Source organism: Poecilia mexicana, unplaced genomic scaffold (assembly GCF_051168715.1).
Source record: "Poecilia mexicana isolate PSO_F unplaced genomic scaffold, ASM5116871v1 scaffold_5, whole genome shotgun sequence".
Lineage (NCBI taxonomy): Eukaryota > Metazoa > Chordata > Actinopteri > Cyprinodontiformes > Poeciliidae > Poecilia > Poecilia mexicana.
Window position 1 is genome coordinate 18,035,482 of NW_028263374.1, and position 17,423 is coordinate 18,052,904.

At 39.2% G+C, this 17,423-nt stretch overlaps 1 protein-coding gene across 1 annotated transcript in view; it reads left to right on the forward strand.

The window, feature by feature from the left end:
* Window positions 1–4,132: 4,132 nt before the first annotated feature.
* The window catches only part of sema3fa (sema domain, immunoglobulin domain (Ig), short basic domain, secreted, (semaphorin) 3Fa), a 54,091-nt gene continuing 40,800 nt past the window's right edge, over window positions 4,133–17,423 (forward strand). Inside the window, exons 1-2 of the mRNA XM_014984579.2 lie at window positions 4,133–4,739; window positions 6,446–6,594. Coding sequence (XP_014840065.2) covers window positions 6,483–6,594 — 112 coding nt within the window. The 5' untranslated portion in view covers window positions 4,133–4,739; window positions 6,446–6,482. The remainder of the gene's footprint in view (window positions 4,740–6,445; window positions 6,595–17,423) is intronic.

Consider the following 17,423-nt stretch of genomic DNA (forward strand, 5'->3'; position numbering starts at 1 on the left):
CAGGACTTTTGTTCATTCTCTCTTCCTTGGAGATGCTACATATTAGTCTAGTACATGTAGGTCAAACAATTCAACTTTGGTTTCATCTGACTATCATGTAGGAGACGTTTCCTGTCTCCTACATGATAGTTGCAAACTGCAAACAGGACTTCTGAGACATTTCTTTTAGCAATAGCCTTTTTCTTGAAACTCTTCTAGAAAGGCCAGATTTCTAAAGTTTATGATTAATAGTTCATTGCCCCACCTGAGCTTTAGCTCCTGGGTTACTCTGATGAATGTTTTCCTTGCTTGTTCTGTCAGATGATGCGGAAGACCTTGGCAGGTTTGTCAGTGTGAATTGCTGATTTTCTTTCAGTGATCGTGCTGGTTGATATTCTAAGCCTGCTTCAAATTTCTTCACATGTTTATCTCTGACTTGTCTCTTTGTTCTTTAATATTATTATTATTATTATTATTATTATTATTATTATTATTATTATTATTATTATTATTATTATTATTATTATTATTATTATTATTGTCTAATATTAAGTTACACACTGATTTGTCTACAGGTTAGCTTACTTGTGAAAGCAGCTAGCTTTAATTAAACATTTCAGAGTTTAATTAATAAAATAAATTGAAACCCATTTTATTTTTTTCCCTCTTCTGACTTATCCTCAAATGTGAAACACATTAGAGTTTGTGGTTTTTACACTGTATGGTGACACAATTTTACTAGGAGGAGAATGTTTTTATCTGCAGTGATGTCTAGGAAATATCGCAGACGTCATCTAAGAATAATTTTTAAATATAACACCAGTTCCTCTTTTGGAAAACAGAAGGTCTCAACCACTGTTTTTACAGAGTCCCAGGGACTGATTTTTCTGGTAGCCAGCTGTAATCTTTGGTTTCGTCGACATTTTTCACTTTTCACTGCTCAGATAGTTGCTGCAGAGAGCCAGAGGAAAATCTGGAAAGCACAGAGGGACTTTTGTGAAAGCAGGCACTCCTCAAAGCCAGGATTCAATAATTGCTTTCCTCTTGTCTCACGCAAGTGACAGATGGCGAGGCCACCAGAGGGCTGAAGATGGGAATAATATTGTTGATTAAAAAGAAATATAGGAAACAACATGCAGCTGTTGGCTGCATGACAAAAAGAGAGACTAGGAGTGGGACAAAAAAGAAGAGAAAGAGCCGGTTAGCAGTGACAATAAAACTCATCTGGCCCACCCACATTTTAATTCCAGGTCATTTCAGCTGCCGAAGTGTGAAGGATTTCTGGAAGGTGAGTTATTCATGAGAGCACAAACCCCTTTCAAGGATCGCACACCTTTATGTATTAATCTAGTTTTTTTTGGGGGGGAGGGGGGTTGCTTTGTTTAACTTGGACTCAGACACTTGTCTTTTAAGTTCAAAGAAACTCAGACATCATAAACATCTGTCTGGTGTGTGAAGGCATGTTAGTTGTTTCTTGTATTCAGAAAAAATAATTTCTGCAGAAGTCATAAGGATCCAACCTGCACAGCATCTTTTACGCATGCTAATATATTTCCAAGAATTTCCTCAAAATGTGGAAAACTTAAACTTCCTACAAAAGATGTAGTTTTTACTTAACACAAAGACGCCCAAGGGGCCTTTTTGTAATGAGCTGTCACAAAAACAGACATCTGTGTTTCTCGTTCCAATGAAATCTTTTGTATTTTTCTCTAGAAATAGTCCAGCAGACATTATCCCCTCATATAATAAAAGGTGTGCAAAGACTCAAAAAATATCTTTATACAGTTGTCTTTTCTTTTCATCTTGGAAATTCCTGTTTGACCTCACATGACTATAAGGTAACTCTAATGTCTTTAACAGTACATGCAACCTAAGCTACTGTATCTATGCTTTATAGTACAATAAATATGCACGTTGGGTGTCAGCTGCGTTGTATGTTGTCCGGATAAGAAGGGAAATAAGCCTCTGTGATCGGCTGGGTAGATCAAGCGAGATTAAAGGATTTAAGGCTCCATTTGCCCATGAATATCTGATGCCTATCTGAGGCAGGAGCTGGCGATCCTCCGTTAGGTCACTGAGGTGTTGGTGGAAATCCGCCTTATCTGCATCTGGCCATTTTTTCCCCCAACCGGCTCTTTTGTGAATAGTCAGCCCTTCCTTTCTCTTTCTCCCTGCCTGAGTCAAAATATAGTAAATGATTCATCCGTTCGTCACACATCAAAGCATTTTCAGAATCAAGATATCGCCAAAGCAAGTAGAAATGAACTATTGTTCTGTTTTGATTTGACACGCAGCCTGGTGCTGCTTGGCTGCGCTAAATATAAATCAGCAGCTGGCAATCAGCGGTTAATTAAAGCTGTGAAATGACCTGGGTCTGATTGTGATTCTCCGGTGGTCGTGTAAGACAAGCCTCCTGTGGTTTCTCTAAAAGTCATCAGCCGCATATCTGAGAGTTCATGGCTCAGAGTTCAGACACGACACACACAAGTCTGTCTATATGTTCTCCCCCTTCTGCTGTTAATCATTTTGGGATGTGTGGATGAGAGTCACTGAAATTAGAGAACTGAACTCAGATTGTTTTATTCGAATGTGTGTTAATCACCGTCTTTTCAAGGGAGGAGTTCGATAAGTGGAGACAAAAAGTGTTACAATCATCCCCTATTCATTTTTTTTTTCTATTTTGTTACAAATTCTGCCACATTGCAACCCTCCACTTTCATGTGATTTATTGGAAATGTACTTGATAAAACAACACAAATAGGATTCAAAATATGTAACAAGTAAAACAATCTGAAAAGTGTGGACTGTATTAGTATTCAGCCCCCTTCACTCTCATCTCCCTCGGTAAATCTTTCAAACAAATGAATCCAGACTAACAGCTTTGCTGCTTCAGACTTGAGCGTCGCTGCACATTTTTCATCCATGACAACGAATTGAAAAGCCAGAAACATCAGTAATAAAGTTTGCTTGTTTGTTTGTTTATTTATTTGGATCTCCACTAGTCATTACCGTAACAGTGGCTACTCTTCCAGGGATCCACAGTAACAAAGTTGTGGAGAAGCTTAAAGAAAAAACAAATATCTAAAGGTACAGTTCAATCTTTCATGTAATGCACTTAAACTGACAGAGCAGAGAAGTGCTTTGAAGCAGCCAAAAAAGACACAAGGTAAATCTGGAGGACATGTAGAGACGCACACAATCTGCAAGAATAAAACCTGTGAAAATAAAGGAAGTCATAATAAGCTCTGATTAAAGCAAACATCTGTTAGCAGGTAGGACCAAAATTTAACTTTTTGTCTACTTGCAAAATGCTGTGTGCATCAGAGAAATGACAGGAGAGTAAACATACTTCTGAACACACATCTATGTGATGAAACACGGTGGTGACTGCATTATGCTGTTGGGATGTTTTCATGAGGAACAAAGGAGCTGCTGCTAGTCATGCAGGTTAATATTGGAAGAGAATTGTTTGGAAGCTGCAAAAAAAAAAAAAAAAAAAAAACTCAAACTGAGGTGAAGATCCACCTTCCAGATGGACAATGAGCCAAATCATACGGCCAAATCAAGAATAGAAGGATTTAGATCAAAGTTCATCGATTCATTAAAATGGCCCAGTTAAAGCCCGGAGCTAAATGTAACAGAGAATCTCTCAAAAATGTTGACTATTTATCCACATTTTAAGTTCAGTCTCTGCTAGAAATAGCTGGTAGAAATTTACCCAACACACTTGCAGTTGAAACTGCAGCAAAATGTGCTGCAGTTTTGAATATAAATTTCTGCTGGGCTTTTTAGATTGTATTTGTAAACCGTTTTGAAAACCATGTATCATATTCCTTCTAAAAAATGTGTGCCACTTTGTGTAGTCTAATCACAGAAATCCCACTCGTTTCTTGATGACAAGATGAAAAAAAAACACTAGAAAAATAATATTTTTGTTAGGCACGCAATATTGGTGATCAGAAAGATAAATGTTCATGGTAATGAAAATAAATTGAAGCCACCTCTCTTATTTCAGTATCTACTTTCAACATTTTGGACTAGATTCTTCATTTTGAAACAAACTTGAATGACTTTTGGCTCGAGACGAAATGGAGCACTGTTCCCACTCTTTATTACTAAAATATAGTTTGAATGTGTGGAAAATGTGGTTTGATCCTTCATGGGAACGATAAATACACGCGGAAAGACTAGACGAGGCCTGCAGAATAAGCTGTACTGTCGTGCAAATCATTTAATAAAATGTCCCAATAAAACGAATGAAAACATAAAGTTAACGTTCTGAAACGAGACAATAAATCAGAAAAGTTGAAGGGTGGTGTCGGATAAAAATGTAGGATTTTGTGAGATTTTAGGGAGGGCTGCTAAGGTAGGTTCCCTCCCCCTTGGGTGTGTCCACAACCGCGGAGACTTCAGCCTATCCACCTGCAGAAATCCGCTTCCTTCCACTCCAGACTTGAGCGTCGCTGCGCGCGGGTTGAATCTCCGCTCCGACGATTGTGTCCAAGCGAAAACTCGTCCTTTTTTTGTTGTTGTTGTTCACCTTTTCAAGGGTAGAAATAAAAACCCCACGGAATCTTCTGTTGCAATAAAGTGCTCACTTCAAGTTGAAGGGGCTCCGTGAAGGTAATTTAAATCCAAGCTTTGTTTGGCTCTGGGATAATCGTGCAGGATCTGCGATTGATACGCCTGCGGACGGAGCAACCTGAGTGGATGGTTTTAAATGGTGACCAGCCGTAGTAAAATCTAGGAGCATCTAGAAGGTAGGTGATTATTAAGGAATTGTTTTGTTTTTTTTATGAAAAATTATAACCTTAAACTATAAGTTCACTTGTGACATATGCGCTTGAAGAATGAGGTGGGGGAAATAGTTGCTTTATGAGTTCAAATGGATATTTGCAAGATTATTTGGTCATTTATTGAAATACTTAAGCTTTATATTTTTTGGTGCGCCTCCCTAAACGCGTGGGAGGTCGTTTTTTTTTTTTTTTTTAATAATGAAACTCTATTGAAAATCACGCAAGGCGCAGAAGCCGCGCGTCATTGTCCGTGTCTGTGCGTTTTGGTGGACATTTAAAGTTTCTGCTGCATGTGCATTCTGAGATTTCAAAGTAAGCACACATCCATTCTCCAGACAATAATTTGGATTTCATGTAAATGCCATATTTCGCTTCCAAAAGGCATGTGGATCATGTCCTCCTAACTCGGAGCCCATGCAGTCGGGCTTTATTTTGGTTAGCGGCTCTCCTTTGGAGCTCTGCCTTCTGTGGCTCAGTGTGGAACTTGATCTTAAACCCTGACTGTAAATCTGACCTCAAACTCTGATCCACGTTTACAAGGAGATCAGTGGCATACATGGATGATTACATCGAATCCCCCCTCCATCTCCTTGCTATCACTGTTTTGTTTCCAAACCTAGACCATCATGCATTTTTTTTGCACGTTTTTCTTTCTTTCTCTCCTTTTTTTTTTTTTTTTTTTTTTTTTTTTTGCAAATCCGTCCACACTCTGATTTCTTGGATAGTCCTCAGAACCCATTTATGAGGATATTATCTCCAGCTCTCTTTGTGGCGGATGACAGCATGCTGATGCGCTTTGTGATTTAATCTGTGAGCGCAGCCAGTGCGCGCCAGGCTTAAGGGGCAGCAACTCTTTCCAGCCTTGCTATCAGGGAAACAGTGCAATATCTCCTCAAATTCGTTGCTATGCATTTGTAGCAAACACGCTATGTAGCTTTAGTCAAAAAGTTCAGTCTTGCCGATTTTTATAAGGGCAGAGGCAAACACCAGCTGGATCAATCATGGAAAAAAAAGCTACAGAAAAGAGTAGCTTGTGATAAAAAAAAGTAGATTTTCTTTGCAAAAAAGATTCACAAAGCATGATTTAAGTTGCATGGCTTGGTGATACAAAAAGGCAGCCAATCATGCATGTTGAGTTCCTCATTAGATCAGCACTCAGATGACAGAGTTTAACCCTGAGGCCTTATTTCCTTCACTTCAACACAAAAAAATTCATAATTAGCAGGTGCAGTTCTTTGGATGAATAAGCACAGAGCGAAGACTTTCTGCTGCCAGCACATATATAACATAACAGAATAGGTGGCCACTTCCCTAACTAAGCGTAAGACCTTACAGATAAATGTATGGATATTTAAAATAATCAGAAATAAGCCTTAAGCTTCAAATATGAAACTGACTTCTGTGTCATCTGACACCTGCTGTACAGTGCTAATTATTTTTACAGTGTACAAAATGCACAGCTGTCAGATTGGGGATTCAAATAAGCAACAGGACTCGTGTTCAGGTGCCCATCTGACGGATTACTTTTATTTTACTTCATGGCAATTCACATGACAAGATAAGTACATACGGTTTAGTAAGGGTGAGATTTTTATTTATTTATTCTTATATTGCTTTTTGAATTTAAAGGGCCTGTGGATTTTTGACGCCTGGTGTTGTCTGTCTCACAGCTACGGGACGTCTCCTCTGTTAACAAATAGAGGGACAATGTTGTGGGACAAACTGTCCTGGCTGCTGGCCCTCCTGGCCGTGTTGGCGGGCGGGCTGCCACCTTCCAATGATCCTCTGTCTGCTCCCAGAATCTTCCTGTCCTTTAAAGGTAAGGCACTTGAAAACACTGTGGCCTTTCTTTTTGTGTTTCATCTGCAGACCTGGTACAACACCTTCTCTCCATTTTGGTCTCTATCTGGAATGGGTTTACTGTTGGCAACAGCAAGATTCGGGGTTTGCAACCCTGGCTCTTGTTCAGCCAGAGCTTAACTGGGGTTTGATTGTGTGCGAGAAGCCGGTGAGAATAATGAGATGTGCCGCTGATTGTCCGAACTATTCAGGGCCACAGAATTTGTCTTCATCAAATTGCACGGCTGTTATTAGTCCCCCCTAAAAACAAGCCTTTGTGTGACCTCGGCTGCTTTCTAAAATCAAGTCAAATTTAACACTTGGCTGTGCACGTAGTCCGGGTGCAGATCCAGCATGTTATGAATGTCGGTCAATGCCAGCGTGAGAGCCTGTGTGTTGAATTGTCCGGCTAAAATAGGTCCCAGCAGAGCTGTTTCTGCTGCCTTGTCAAAGTGGCGTCCAAGATCGTCCTCGAGGTTTTATTGTACCTGTCTCTGCTGACGACTTTAATATCGCTGAGTTCGGATCTGTCTCCTTTTATGAGATCACCACTCTTGAGTACTGTTAGCCAGACAGCTTTCATGTGAGAAAATTGAGGAACGCAGAATGAACTGCAGCTTTGAAGCCTTGAAAACCAAACCTCTGGGTGATTCCAGATGAACTTAGGTGACGCGTGCTCATAAAAACAATAAAAATCCTGGATTGTCTCACACAGTTTGTGTTATTTAAGTCGGTTAATACAGAATTATTGATTCATGACGCTTGTTTGTCTGTATACATGATACCAAACAAGGGCAGCACTTAAGTCCATAAAAGTAGGTCGAGAGGTGGAGCATGGCCAAAGGGAAAACCCATTAACTTTTGTTACAGTTTCTCTCAAAATTACAACATAGGGCATTGGTTTTGATGGAGGCCTGTACTCTATTAATGCCCTTCAATTCCCCCTTTTGGTTTAACCTTTGACTCCAATCTTTTTCTCTCAGCGGGTGTTTCACTTGTGAATAGTCTCACATTTACTTTGCTGGGAAATGTCAATTTATTTTCTACTATCTTAAATTTGTTTGCTTGTTTTTAATTAGTTTTGGAGGTTAGTTTATGCACGACGGAGCAACTTCAAGTGGCCTGAGACTAATAACGCATCTAATCTGTGTGATCCGCTAATTGTATGGATTTTTGCACTGCTCCACGAGGAATGCTTTATTAATTTTTTATGTGCCGGTGTACTTAACAAAGCACTTGGCTTTAGGCTTCATAATGGCAACGTACAGCAGTTATCTCTTGTGATAAGTGCCTCATGATAATGTAAACAATGAAATTTCCAAATAAGCATTTGAATTTCTAGCCAATATCAGAGTAAGGAAATGCAGAAGGTGAAGGCATTAAAGGTTGCTGAATTTTGCTGCACATGACCCAGCCTCACGTCTTTATCCATAAAGGTCTCTGATTATTTACATTTTAGGAAACTGGTGGGGAGGATTTTGCTACATTTGGCTGCCATTCAAGTTTTTTTTTTTTTTTTTTTCTTATTCTGTATCCACAGTTCATATTTGCCTTTCTGACATTTGCTCTCTGTCGGAGCCACTCACAATGAACCATAGATGGAGCTAAACATGGCTTTTAATAGGAAAAAAAGACACAAGTAGAGCATTTTTGTATAAGGACAATGCTTAAAAACCCACTCTTTATTTCACACTCACATTAGGCTGCATCTGAGATGTGCATTAATATGCATGATAAAAAAAAACAACAACTGACAAATTATATAAAAGCATCGCTGTGATATAACAGCACTTTTGCACCATGTTTGCGAGAGTTGATGTTGGCTTTTTTCCTTTGATGCTGATAGGCTGCGGTTTATAAATCCAACATCTCCATCGTTGAAATGAAAGGAATTAGTTCCTCGTTTTGAAAGGAAAACATGATTTCTTTGATGAAATGAAGGAAATTGTCTCTACAGAACCAAAGCTGCTTTATGTATCCTGTCTTTTGAACTATTTTCCTTGCAGCTGATTTGAGTGTGTGTAGTGAACAACTGGACTTTTTTCTTCACTCTTTCTGCTATGGGATGTAAATCTGATTATGGTTGCAGACACACAAATCACTCTGGAAAGCTGACAGTATTTTCCCTGATGGTTAATAACAGTGTGCATTGCAGACTGAGTTTAGACCGACAATCAGTGAGTCAATGAGCTAAAATCTCTTTACAGTTCATCAAGCTTTTGGGTTGCTTTTCTTGAGTATGAGCAGGAAACTCCTCAGAATCGATGGGAAAGTGGTCGGATCTAAATGCAAAACAATCTAGGAAGAAAACCAGTTAAATGTCTCAAAAAAAATTGAGAATGGTAACACAAAATAACCTTAAACAAAAAATCAAATTCTTTAATTCATAGCTTATCAGAATGTTCAAATGGCCCAGTCAAAGTAAAACCTAAATCCAAATGGTTAAACACTACAAATCTAATTTGAATTTCATTGAATCTGAGATATTTTCCAGAAAATAAGATGCATAGACCTTGTAGAGAAATACCCCAAAGGATTTGCAGCTGTGTTATATTGAAAACCAGTGATTCAGGAAAGTATCGACTTGAAAGCATTTATATGCCATAATGTACTTTTTTGTAAAAAGTTTGAGTTGTAGGCATACTTTTCCATCCGACTTAACAGGTGTGCAGTATCTAGTATTTGTCCATCTCTGAAAAGTATTATAAAATGTACTGAAGCTTACAGCTGCTGTTAAGAGAGGTATGAGTACTTTTACAAAAAATGTAATGATATCACTTCTAGAAGCAATACATTTAGTGTCAGGCAATTTTATTTATTTGTTTATTTCAATCATTTCACATGTTGACATACAATTTCTGAATGAAAATGAGTAGTTTGAAGTATGGTACCATGATGCTATTTGCATTAAGAACTTTGTGAAACTGCATCATATAAGACGAAAGGAATATCGTCAAATCACCATGCACGATTCCATAAAAACACAGCTGAGAAACTAAATCCAGGCGGCACACCTTTCAATTTCTGCATCATCTTCATTAGGATTAATTGAAAGGAGTAACTGACGATTTAGCACAAGATTTTATTTAGAGAAACAGGACAAAAAGGCTCAAATTTGTGCGAGTATGTAGCTCTTCTGTCTCATAAAGGCTGAACTAGACTGGCTTGTGTCATCTGCTGGGAACTCCTATAGTTACATTTAAACAAGGTCTATAATCACCTGCTATTTTAGTGCACAGGGCTCAGCGAGGTTTTGACCCTTCAAACAGGAGCCAGTCACTCCCGAGGTTAACTGCTCTCAAACTGTGGGAGAATGGCACCATATTAACCAATAATAGCTTGTTAGGGCAATCCTCAGGCACATTTGAAAGTGTTTAACTCTGTTTTTCTTTGGCCTCTTTGTGGTCCACAGAAGAACACCTGGGCGCAAGGTTAGCTGTGGGAAGAAAGCCTGCAGGAGGAAGATAAACCCAGGCAGTCCTGTAATTGAACTAATTTTCACGGATGGTCTTTAGGTTCGTTCAGCCTTTGTAGTCCCCCTCTCCTTTGGACGGTCTTCCTCTGACACGTAATGAGCTGATGGTTGTCACGCCTGAACAAAGACTTCACTATCGTGCTCATCTTTCCTGACAGTTCTCAGGGCGAGCGTCAGGAATGGTGACATGTCCTTCATCTTCTCATTCTCTGAATAATAAGCTGCTGCCACTGAGTTTGAACTTGCCGTTTTTAACTTTCCAACAATGGGGTGCTTCTGCAGATTATATCCCACTGGCAGATTTGTGAGAGACTTTTAGTTTCCACATGTGAAGTCAGCGTGACATTCCTCTACGTAGGTGGCCCTGTTCTGTTGTCATTTATTGGGCTCCTCTGGCAAAGGGAAAACATTAATCACGCCTGTCATGCCTGAGCTGTATCCCCAAATAGTTAAGGGGGTATGAAAGCATGCACCGTTGTCCACTTAGATTCAGCTTAGACGTTACCATGTCAAGACTAGAGAGCCGATCTTCATCTTTTCAGCGTTGACCTTGCCACTACTGCTTTTAGCTTGTTCTGAATTCTCTTTAGCATTCACAATAATCTTTAAGTAAAACTTTACCTTAACGGGGAGATTTTCAAAAGTCTTCCAGTATTTCAGCGTCCAACCTTTTCCATGACGGACTGAAGCTTGAAGCTCAAAAGGAGAAAATAAAGCAGGTTAACACATTTAGCCTTCCTGTTATCTCTCCTCTGGGTCAATTTGTCTAAATTCTGCTAAATATTTGTCCAGCTGATACAAATAGAGCCTAACATATAAATATGTATCAGAAGAGATGAAGTATAAAACAACCATACATTCAGAAATACAAAGCAGTGAAGAACTTCTCTGTGCTGCCTCTGACTTTCATTTAAACACATACGTGATCATGAAAATAGTTATATTTGAGTGATTTTCCTTCAGTGACAATTTCCACATTGAGGATTGTTATAGGCTAGTAGCACTTAAGTATATGGTGGGTTCACTCATCAGAGAGGTATCATAGTTTTGAGTTTTTGATCGATTGATCAGCGAACCGTGCTGGTCAAGGTGAACGTCGTCTGATTCCCCAGATGATTTCTTGGTGCATCCTATACGGCGGATATCCTTTAATTAATCGTTGCTGCTGAAAGTTTGTTGAATTTATTGTTGCAGGATTGTTTTTTTTCTGAAATCTCTATCATCATTGTTTTAATCTTATGATGATGATTCAAAGTGATGCAACGCCTATAAAAATCAGTGCAACGTCACAAGCCTGTTGCAGACCAGATTAGTTATTCATCAGACCCCATGATTGACTCTGGGTGATATGAATCATCAGGGAAGGTTCAGAGTCATTTTGTTTTGATTTCTACATGCATGTATAATGCTAAGACAGAAACTGACTGTAAATATTTTTGAACTTTTGTAAAGAAATGACTCGAAGAAAAAATGTCTTTAAAAAAAATACAAACTTTCTCGTTTTCCATGAAACGAAGTTTGTCTAGTTTACGTTCGTCATCTTTCAGGTCTTTATGTGACCTGGAAACTTTAAATTCAAATTGATCAAAACCAGCCATAAAATGGACAGTAGATTTTATGGCTACTGTCCATAAAATCTCTCACTGTCATTCATCTGAATAAATTTGCATATTGCCTATTTGAAAAGCTTTTGTCAAAATTCTGTGTCCACAATGCTTCATGTATTTCTTCTTGCTATGATGCATTCACCTGTTATTTTCTTTAAACATGCAGAATTGCTGAAGGAACATCTAACCTTACTTGATCTAAAAAAATATGTGGAAAGCTTCTGCAAAATAACGTTTGGTAGCTGTAGCACGTGAGCCCCTAGCAATTATTACAATACTTAATTAGTTTCTTCCTCAGAGGCGATGCTAGTGGAGAAAGGTTGGTGTATCCCAGCAACCTCTGCGCCACAGGATGCGTTGTGTCAAACTCTGATTATTCAGGAGAGCCAAACAGAAGGTGACAGCTCCACTGCTAAATATAGTGGCCCTCCTGTCTTCTCTTTTTTTATTTTTTACCTCCCTTCCCTCCTCTGCATCGTCATCCTCCTCTGCTTTTACGCCATGCTTACCCTCTCTTCCTGCCTCTTGATGAGAAGCTGGCAGTGTGAGCTTAAGGAGGAGAGCACCCAGTGTGCCGCCCACAGCAGGGACACTGTTTTACCACATGCACAACAAAAAGAGAGGGAGCATGGATTTTTAAGTGGCCACAGTTGAAGGAGGAAGCTCACACTGGGCTACCAATCTGAGGGCAGGAGCATGTTTAATTTGATTAACTCATGCAGAATAAGCAGAGATGGTGTCTCGGGCTACGTTAGGTTGTATATGGTTGGTAATAGTTGCTTGATTGCTATAGCAGACGTGGGTTTATTGTGATAAAACAATATTAAAATGTTTCTGTTTATTTTTTTTACTCCCCTTTCTGTCCCTTTCATTCTCTTCAACGTTTTCTCTTCCATGAAAATTTTTGTTTTCGTTTATATCTTTTTTATGTACCTTCTCCTTGTGCTCTTTAATTTTTAGAGCTCCCTAGCAGGAGAGACATCTGGTTCGGAGCATTTTCTTTCTTGTTTTTTTTTTTTTTTACGCTTCACTTTTGCCCTCAAATGTTTTCCTTTTAACCGTAGCTTGGTAGACGTAAAGGTTTCTTGACTGTGTCTTCTCCTTGCGTCACTGTGTACCTTGTAAAGGTTATGTTTTATGTCTCGGAATAAATCAGCAATTTCACATGATTAAAATGTGTGCAATTCTCGACCATAAATCAACTTCTACTATTCTTCTGCTTAAATCAAGCAGCAAGTAAAAATTACACCACAGTCATTAAACAAAACAAAGAAAACACAGCGCTCTGATCTCTCTTGACCTTTTCTAGTGATCTTTTGAAGGTGGTGTCAGAAATTCCCTCTTGGTATCCAACAATCTCATTGTGGAAAGAGCAAGATCACAGAAGGAGGCTGTTCTATTTCTGTCTTTCTGCTGGGATTGTTCTGCTTTTGCAAGTTCAGTAAATCAGATAAAAATATTGCAACTACGACTGAATCTCCACTTGTTCTTGTTTATATGCAAGCTAATGTTAGCACTAGATGTAATATGGGCTTCTGTTGTATTTACTATAAAAATTATGATAAAAACTATTTTAAAATTCACTTCTATCCTTTTTGGGAAACACCTGCGACTTCAGGATGTCAGATCCCCAAAAAACGCAAATAGTGCTGTAAATAAACAAGTTAGCAAATAGCCTACTTTAGCAGACTAATTGTTTATAAATAAATTAAACAGGATATCGGGTACATTAAGTAGTGTGATGAGGTGTTTATTTTTCTTGTTTTTCAGTGTGACAAGTTTAAAGATGAATATTGAAAAGGTTTATAATGGCCACCATATTTCTCACTCATTTCAATTTGAGTGTAGACATTTAAAATATCACATTAATAAATCAAATGGCAAGCAAATAGGCTTTTCAGTGCATCCTAGACCTCTTAAATCTGTAAAAAATCCAATGCCATAGTACTTTAGGACAAGTTACCCTAACTTCTATCGTCAGGTGTTGTCCGTACAGCTCTGTAAAAAACTAGGAGCCCACTGCACTGAACCCCTTTGAAAACCTCCTGGCTTTTCCACCAAATGTTGATTTCTGAACTCTTCCTGAGTTAAAGCATTAGTTTTGTTGTTTCTAAATGATTACAAACTTGTTTTCTTTGCATTATTTGAGGTCTGAAAGCATTGCATCGTTTTTGTTATTTTGACCATTTCTCATTTTCTGCAAATAAATACAAAATTTTTGCCTGGGATTTTGGGGACATGTCAGTAGTTAATAGAATAAAAGAACAATGTTCATTTTACTCAAAAGTGTACTTATAAAAAGTAAAGTCAGAGAAACTGATCATTTAAAGTGGTCTTTTAATTTTTTTCCAGAACTGTTTTTTGCAGCACAAAGCAGGAAAGAACAATTCTCCATTGACCCACAGTGCGTACCTATTCTAAAAACCCGAATCTCAGTCTCAGGCTCCGTCCACTGCATTAAGAGGGACAACCCTCAGCTGAAACACATCATGATTTGTGTGAGTGTGTCGGTGACTGTTTGCATGTGCCTGCTAGTATGTTTGTGTCTCCTGGTCTCTGCTGTTGCCACTTTTTTACATGGAAATGTGGCAGACGGGATATAAATAGATGCGAGCCACTGTGGCACATCAGACTTGTCTTCTCGTTCTCTCATTCTTAGGAAGAAGCTTTCTGATGTTTACGATTGTTTTCTTCTTCACCCTTGAATTTTCTTTCAGAAGCAGTGATTGTGGTTTTGTTCATTAAGAAGTGCAGTTTTTATACAGACTTGTCATAGACCTCGGGTGAAGGAGGATGTGGGATGAAAACAGGGTTCAGGATTATAATGGATTTTATACCAGAGGTGGTTTGGTACAGATTTAAAGTGACAGAGAGGAATGTTTTAATATTCATTTCAGGTCCATGTGGCTATGTCTGAGTTGTTTGTTGATGCCTGTGTGTCTCTACGTGTGCGAGTGTGGGTGCTCGCATGCTTGCACAGCTTCTTAAAAAAAGAAAAGAAAAAGAAAACTGCTATCTGTGACACTGCTTCGGTTTGGTTTCCATAGCAGCCTCTACCTGTCACTCCTCACAAACTGAATCAGGTTCAAATGATCCCCTCCGAAGAGAGGAGGTGGGATGCAATCACTGCCTTGCGCTTATTTCCCCAGATGTCGGCTGTCTTGTCTGTTGCAGGAAATCCTGTAGCACGGCACCCAGTACTTGGCTTAGTCAAGACAATTGTGAAAATAAATTTACTGAAACAATTGAGTTGGAGGCCAACTCGGAGTGAAATAAAACTGACATGTAAAGAATGATTTCTTTGTCAAGCTCCAGACTACATGGACATTCTCTCCAGATATGGCTGAAATGCTCGAGTCCTAAGGGGGTAAAAGGGAGGCTGCTTGCAGTCGATCCTGAAATTAAATAGAAAGCAGGTCAAGGACACTTCTCCCCCTGTTGACTTTTGACAGCTATCATTCATTTTCATGTGTCTGTTAGTGTTTGGATCATGTTCCTGACCAGACTGTCATGATGGCCAGTTTTAACATTTCTCAAATGCGCTGAATGCGATCACGCAGTCATCCTTTCATGAAAGCCATGAAAGCTTGAGACATTCCAACACTGGTAAAATTATATTCTTTTTCCAAAATATATTCAGGTGCAAAATGTTAAAAGGTGGGGTTAGTTCAGAGTATTTTAGTAATACTTTTCTAGGGCTGGTTTATACAATTTTGACACAAGAAAGGGAAAGAAAAAATACCTATTAAAGACACAAGCTCGCCTTACAGGGTTTTTACTGATTAAAACATTCATTTACATTGCTCTATTAGATGATTTTAAAAGAAAAACACTCATTTAGATAGAGTTTGAAAAGTTCATACTCAAATAAGGTTGCCTGCTCCGTTGGAACAGTTTAAGCATAAGAAGTTCAGAAACGCCAACAAACACGTTAAAGACACTCAAACTGATCATCCTAAGAAATTATTTCTCTTCTCAAAACACAATGTACTGCAACTAGAGTCCCAATGGGCGAGGGGAGCCAAGTTGTTTGGCTACTACGTCTGAGTCTATAATCGGGAGCAGTTAGCTGCTCGGCTAACATCTTGTAGCATGTGTGGGGTAAGCAGGCTTGGAGCGTGGCGTCTTTGGCTAGTGGCTACTACAGGTCAACGTTTCAGTGTGGGGTGGCCTCTTCCTTCGCTAAACTGTTCTAATTTGCAGCCTTACTCTGCAGTAAATTACAGATCAAGCAACAAAGTAAATGCTTACTTTTTGTTGTTGTTTGTTTGTTTTTTTCTCAGAATGTCATTTGAACTTGTCTCGTTGCATCCTAGATGCTTCGGAGAGTGGATGTACAGCATGTAGGAGTGAAACATGCAGAAAAACGAGTCAGCCAGCGGCTGGGAAAGTAATAAGAACTGTCGGGAAGATGAGCTGAGAGGAGGAAAGTGTGAGGGGAGCAGCGGAGCAGAATCAGACAGTGCTCTGAGAGCGCTAATGGACTACAGGGCATCAGTGTCAGGTTTGCTATCTCAGCCAGAGTGTGGATAAATGGAAGGATTTGAGAATGAAGAGCAAGAGAGCAGCGTGGGTGCACAAAGGCATACTCTGGACAAATTGTGTGTCTGCTTCCCATTAGCTTCGTGTGAGTGTTGGACGAGATGGTTTACTTCAGATGCTGACTGCCCAGACAGCCTCCACAGGTCAGCTCTATGACGAGGCCCTGACTGTAACCTCATGGTGCAAAGTTTGTTGTTGGACTCAGTGAAACTGCCAACTTGGTTCACACTTGCTCATCGTCACACTGATTGCTTTGGAGGGATTGTTGTAATTTGTCATTGAAAGGTATTTTGACCTAAAAGCTGAAATGTGTGCTTTGAACAATACATTTTCTCTTCAACAGAGCAAAATTATTTCAAATGCTTTTAGAACTTTTAGCAACATTTTTATAGGAAACTTATTCTTTCCTCAAAGTTGCGTCGGAGCTGTTTTTGGGGCGAAAGCTTTGCAGTCTCATGAGATTTTCAGGTGTTGTAGAGACAGTACAGTAAGTGTGTGCATGTGGGAATTTGTTTTGGGTGAAGTCCAATAAACCGCTTAGGTAAAAATGAAACCTTTAACTGACCCTGACCCTGAACGTGTGGGAGGCTGCAGTGGAGACTTTGGATTCAAAATGCCAAAGAATTCCTCCTTCTCTTCATGCCTCCCTCCGGAGATGCAGTTAATAATTTTTGCTACTCTTCGCTCCCTTTCCGGGTTGCTGTATGATGCTTAACTGATAAAAATGGAGCCCTTCTCAAATGCTTACCACATTACTCACATACGTCAAAGTTTGAAATTTAAATGGTTAGTAACTGGGATGAGATGCAACAATCTTTTAGCCAGAAACTACATTCTTCAGAGGTCTGCGGTCCGCTAATGTCCCTGTCCTGCAATTTTTGGATGTGACTTTTCTCCTACACACTGCTCCATCAAATAAAGGATTCACGACCAGACATTTGAAAAAAAAAAAATCCTTGCTGACGTTACCAGAAAAAAAACCTGGCTGACGCCATCCTTTTTTTATTCAGGTGTGTTGGAGTTGGGATGCATCCAAAATTTGCAGAACAGTTTCACTTGAGAGCTAGAGTTGCTGATCTCTTATCTAGCTCATGTTTTGATCAAAAGACAGTGTGAAAAAGAGATGGAAATGAAATACTGCTTTCCTCTGGTTACTTTCCTGGAATGGAATTGGTCAAAATCAGA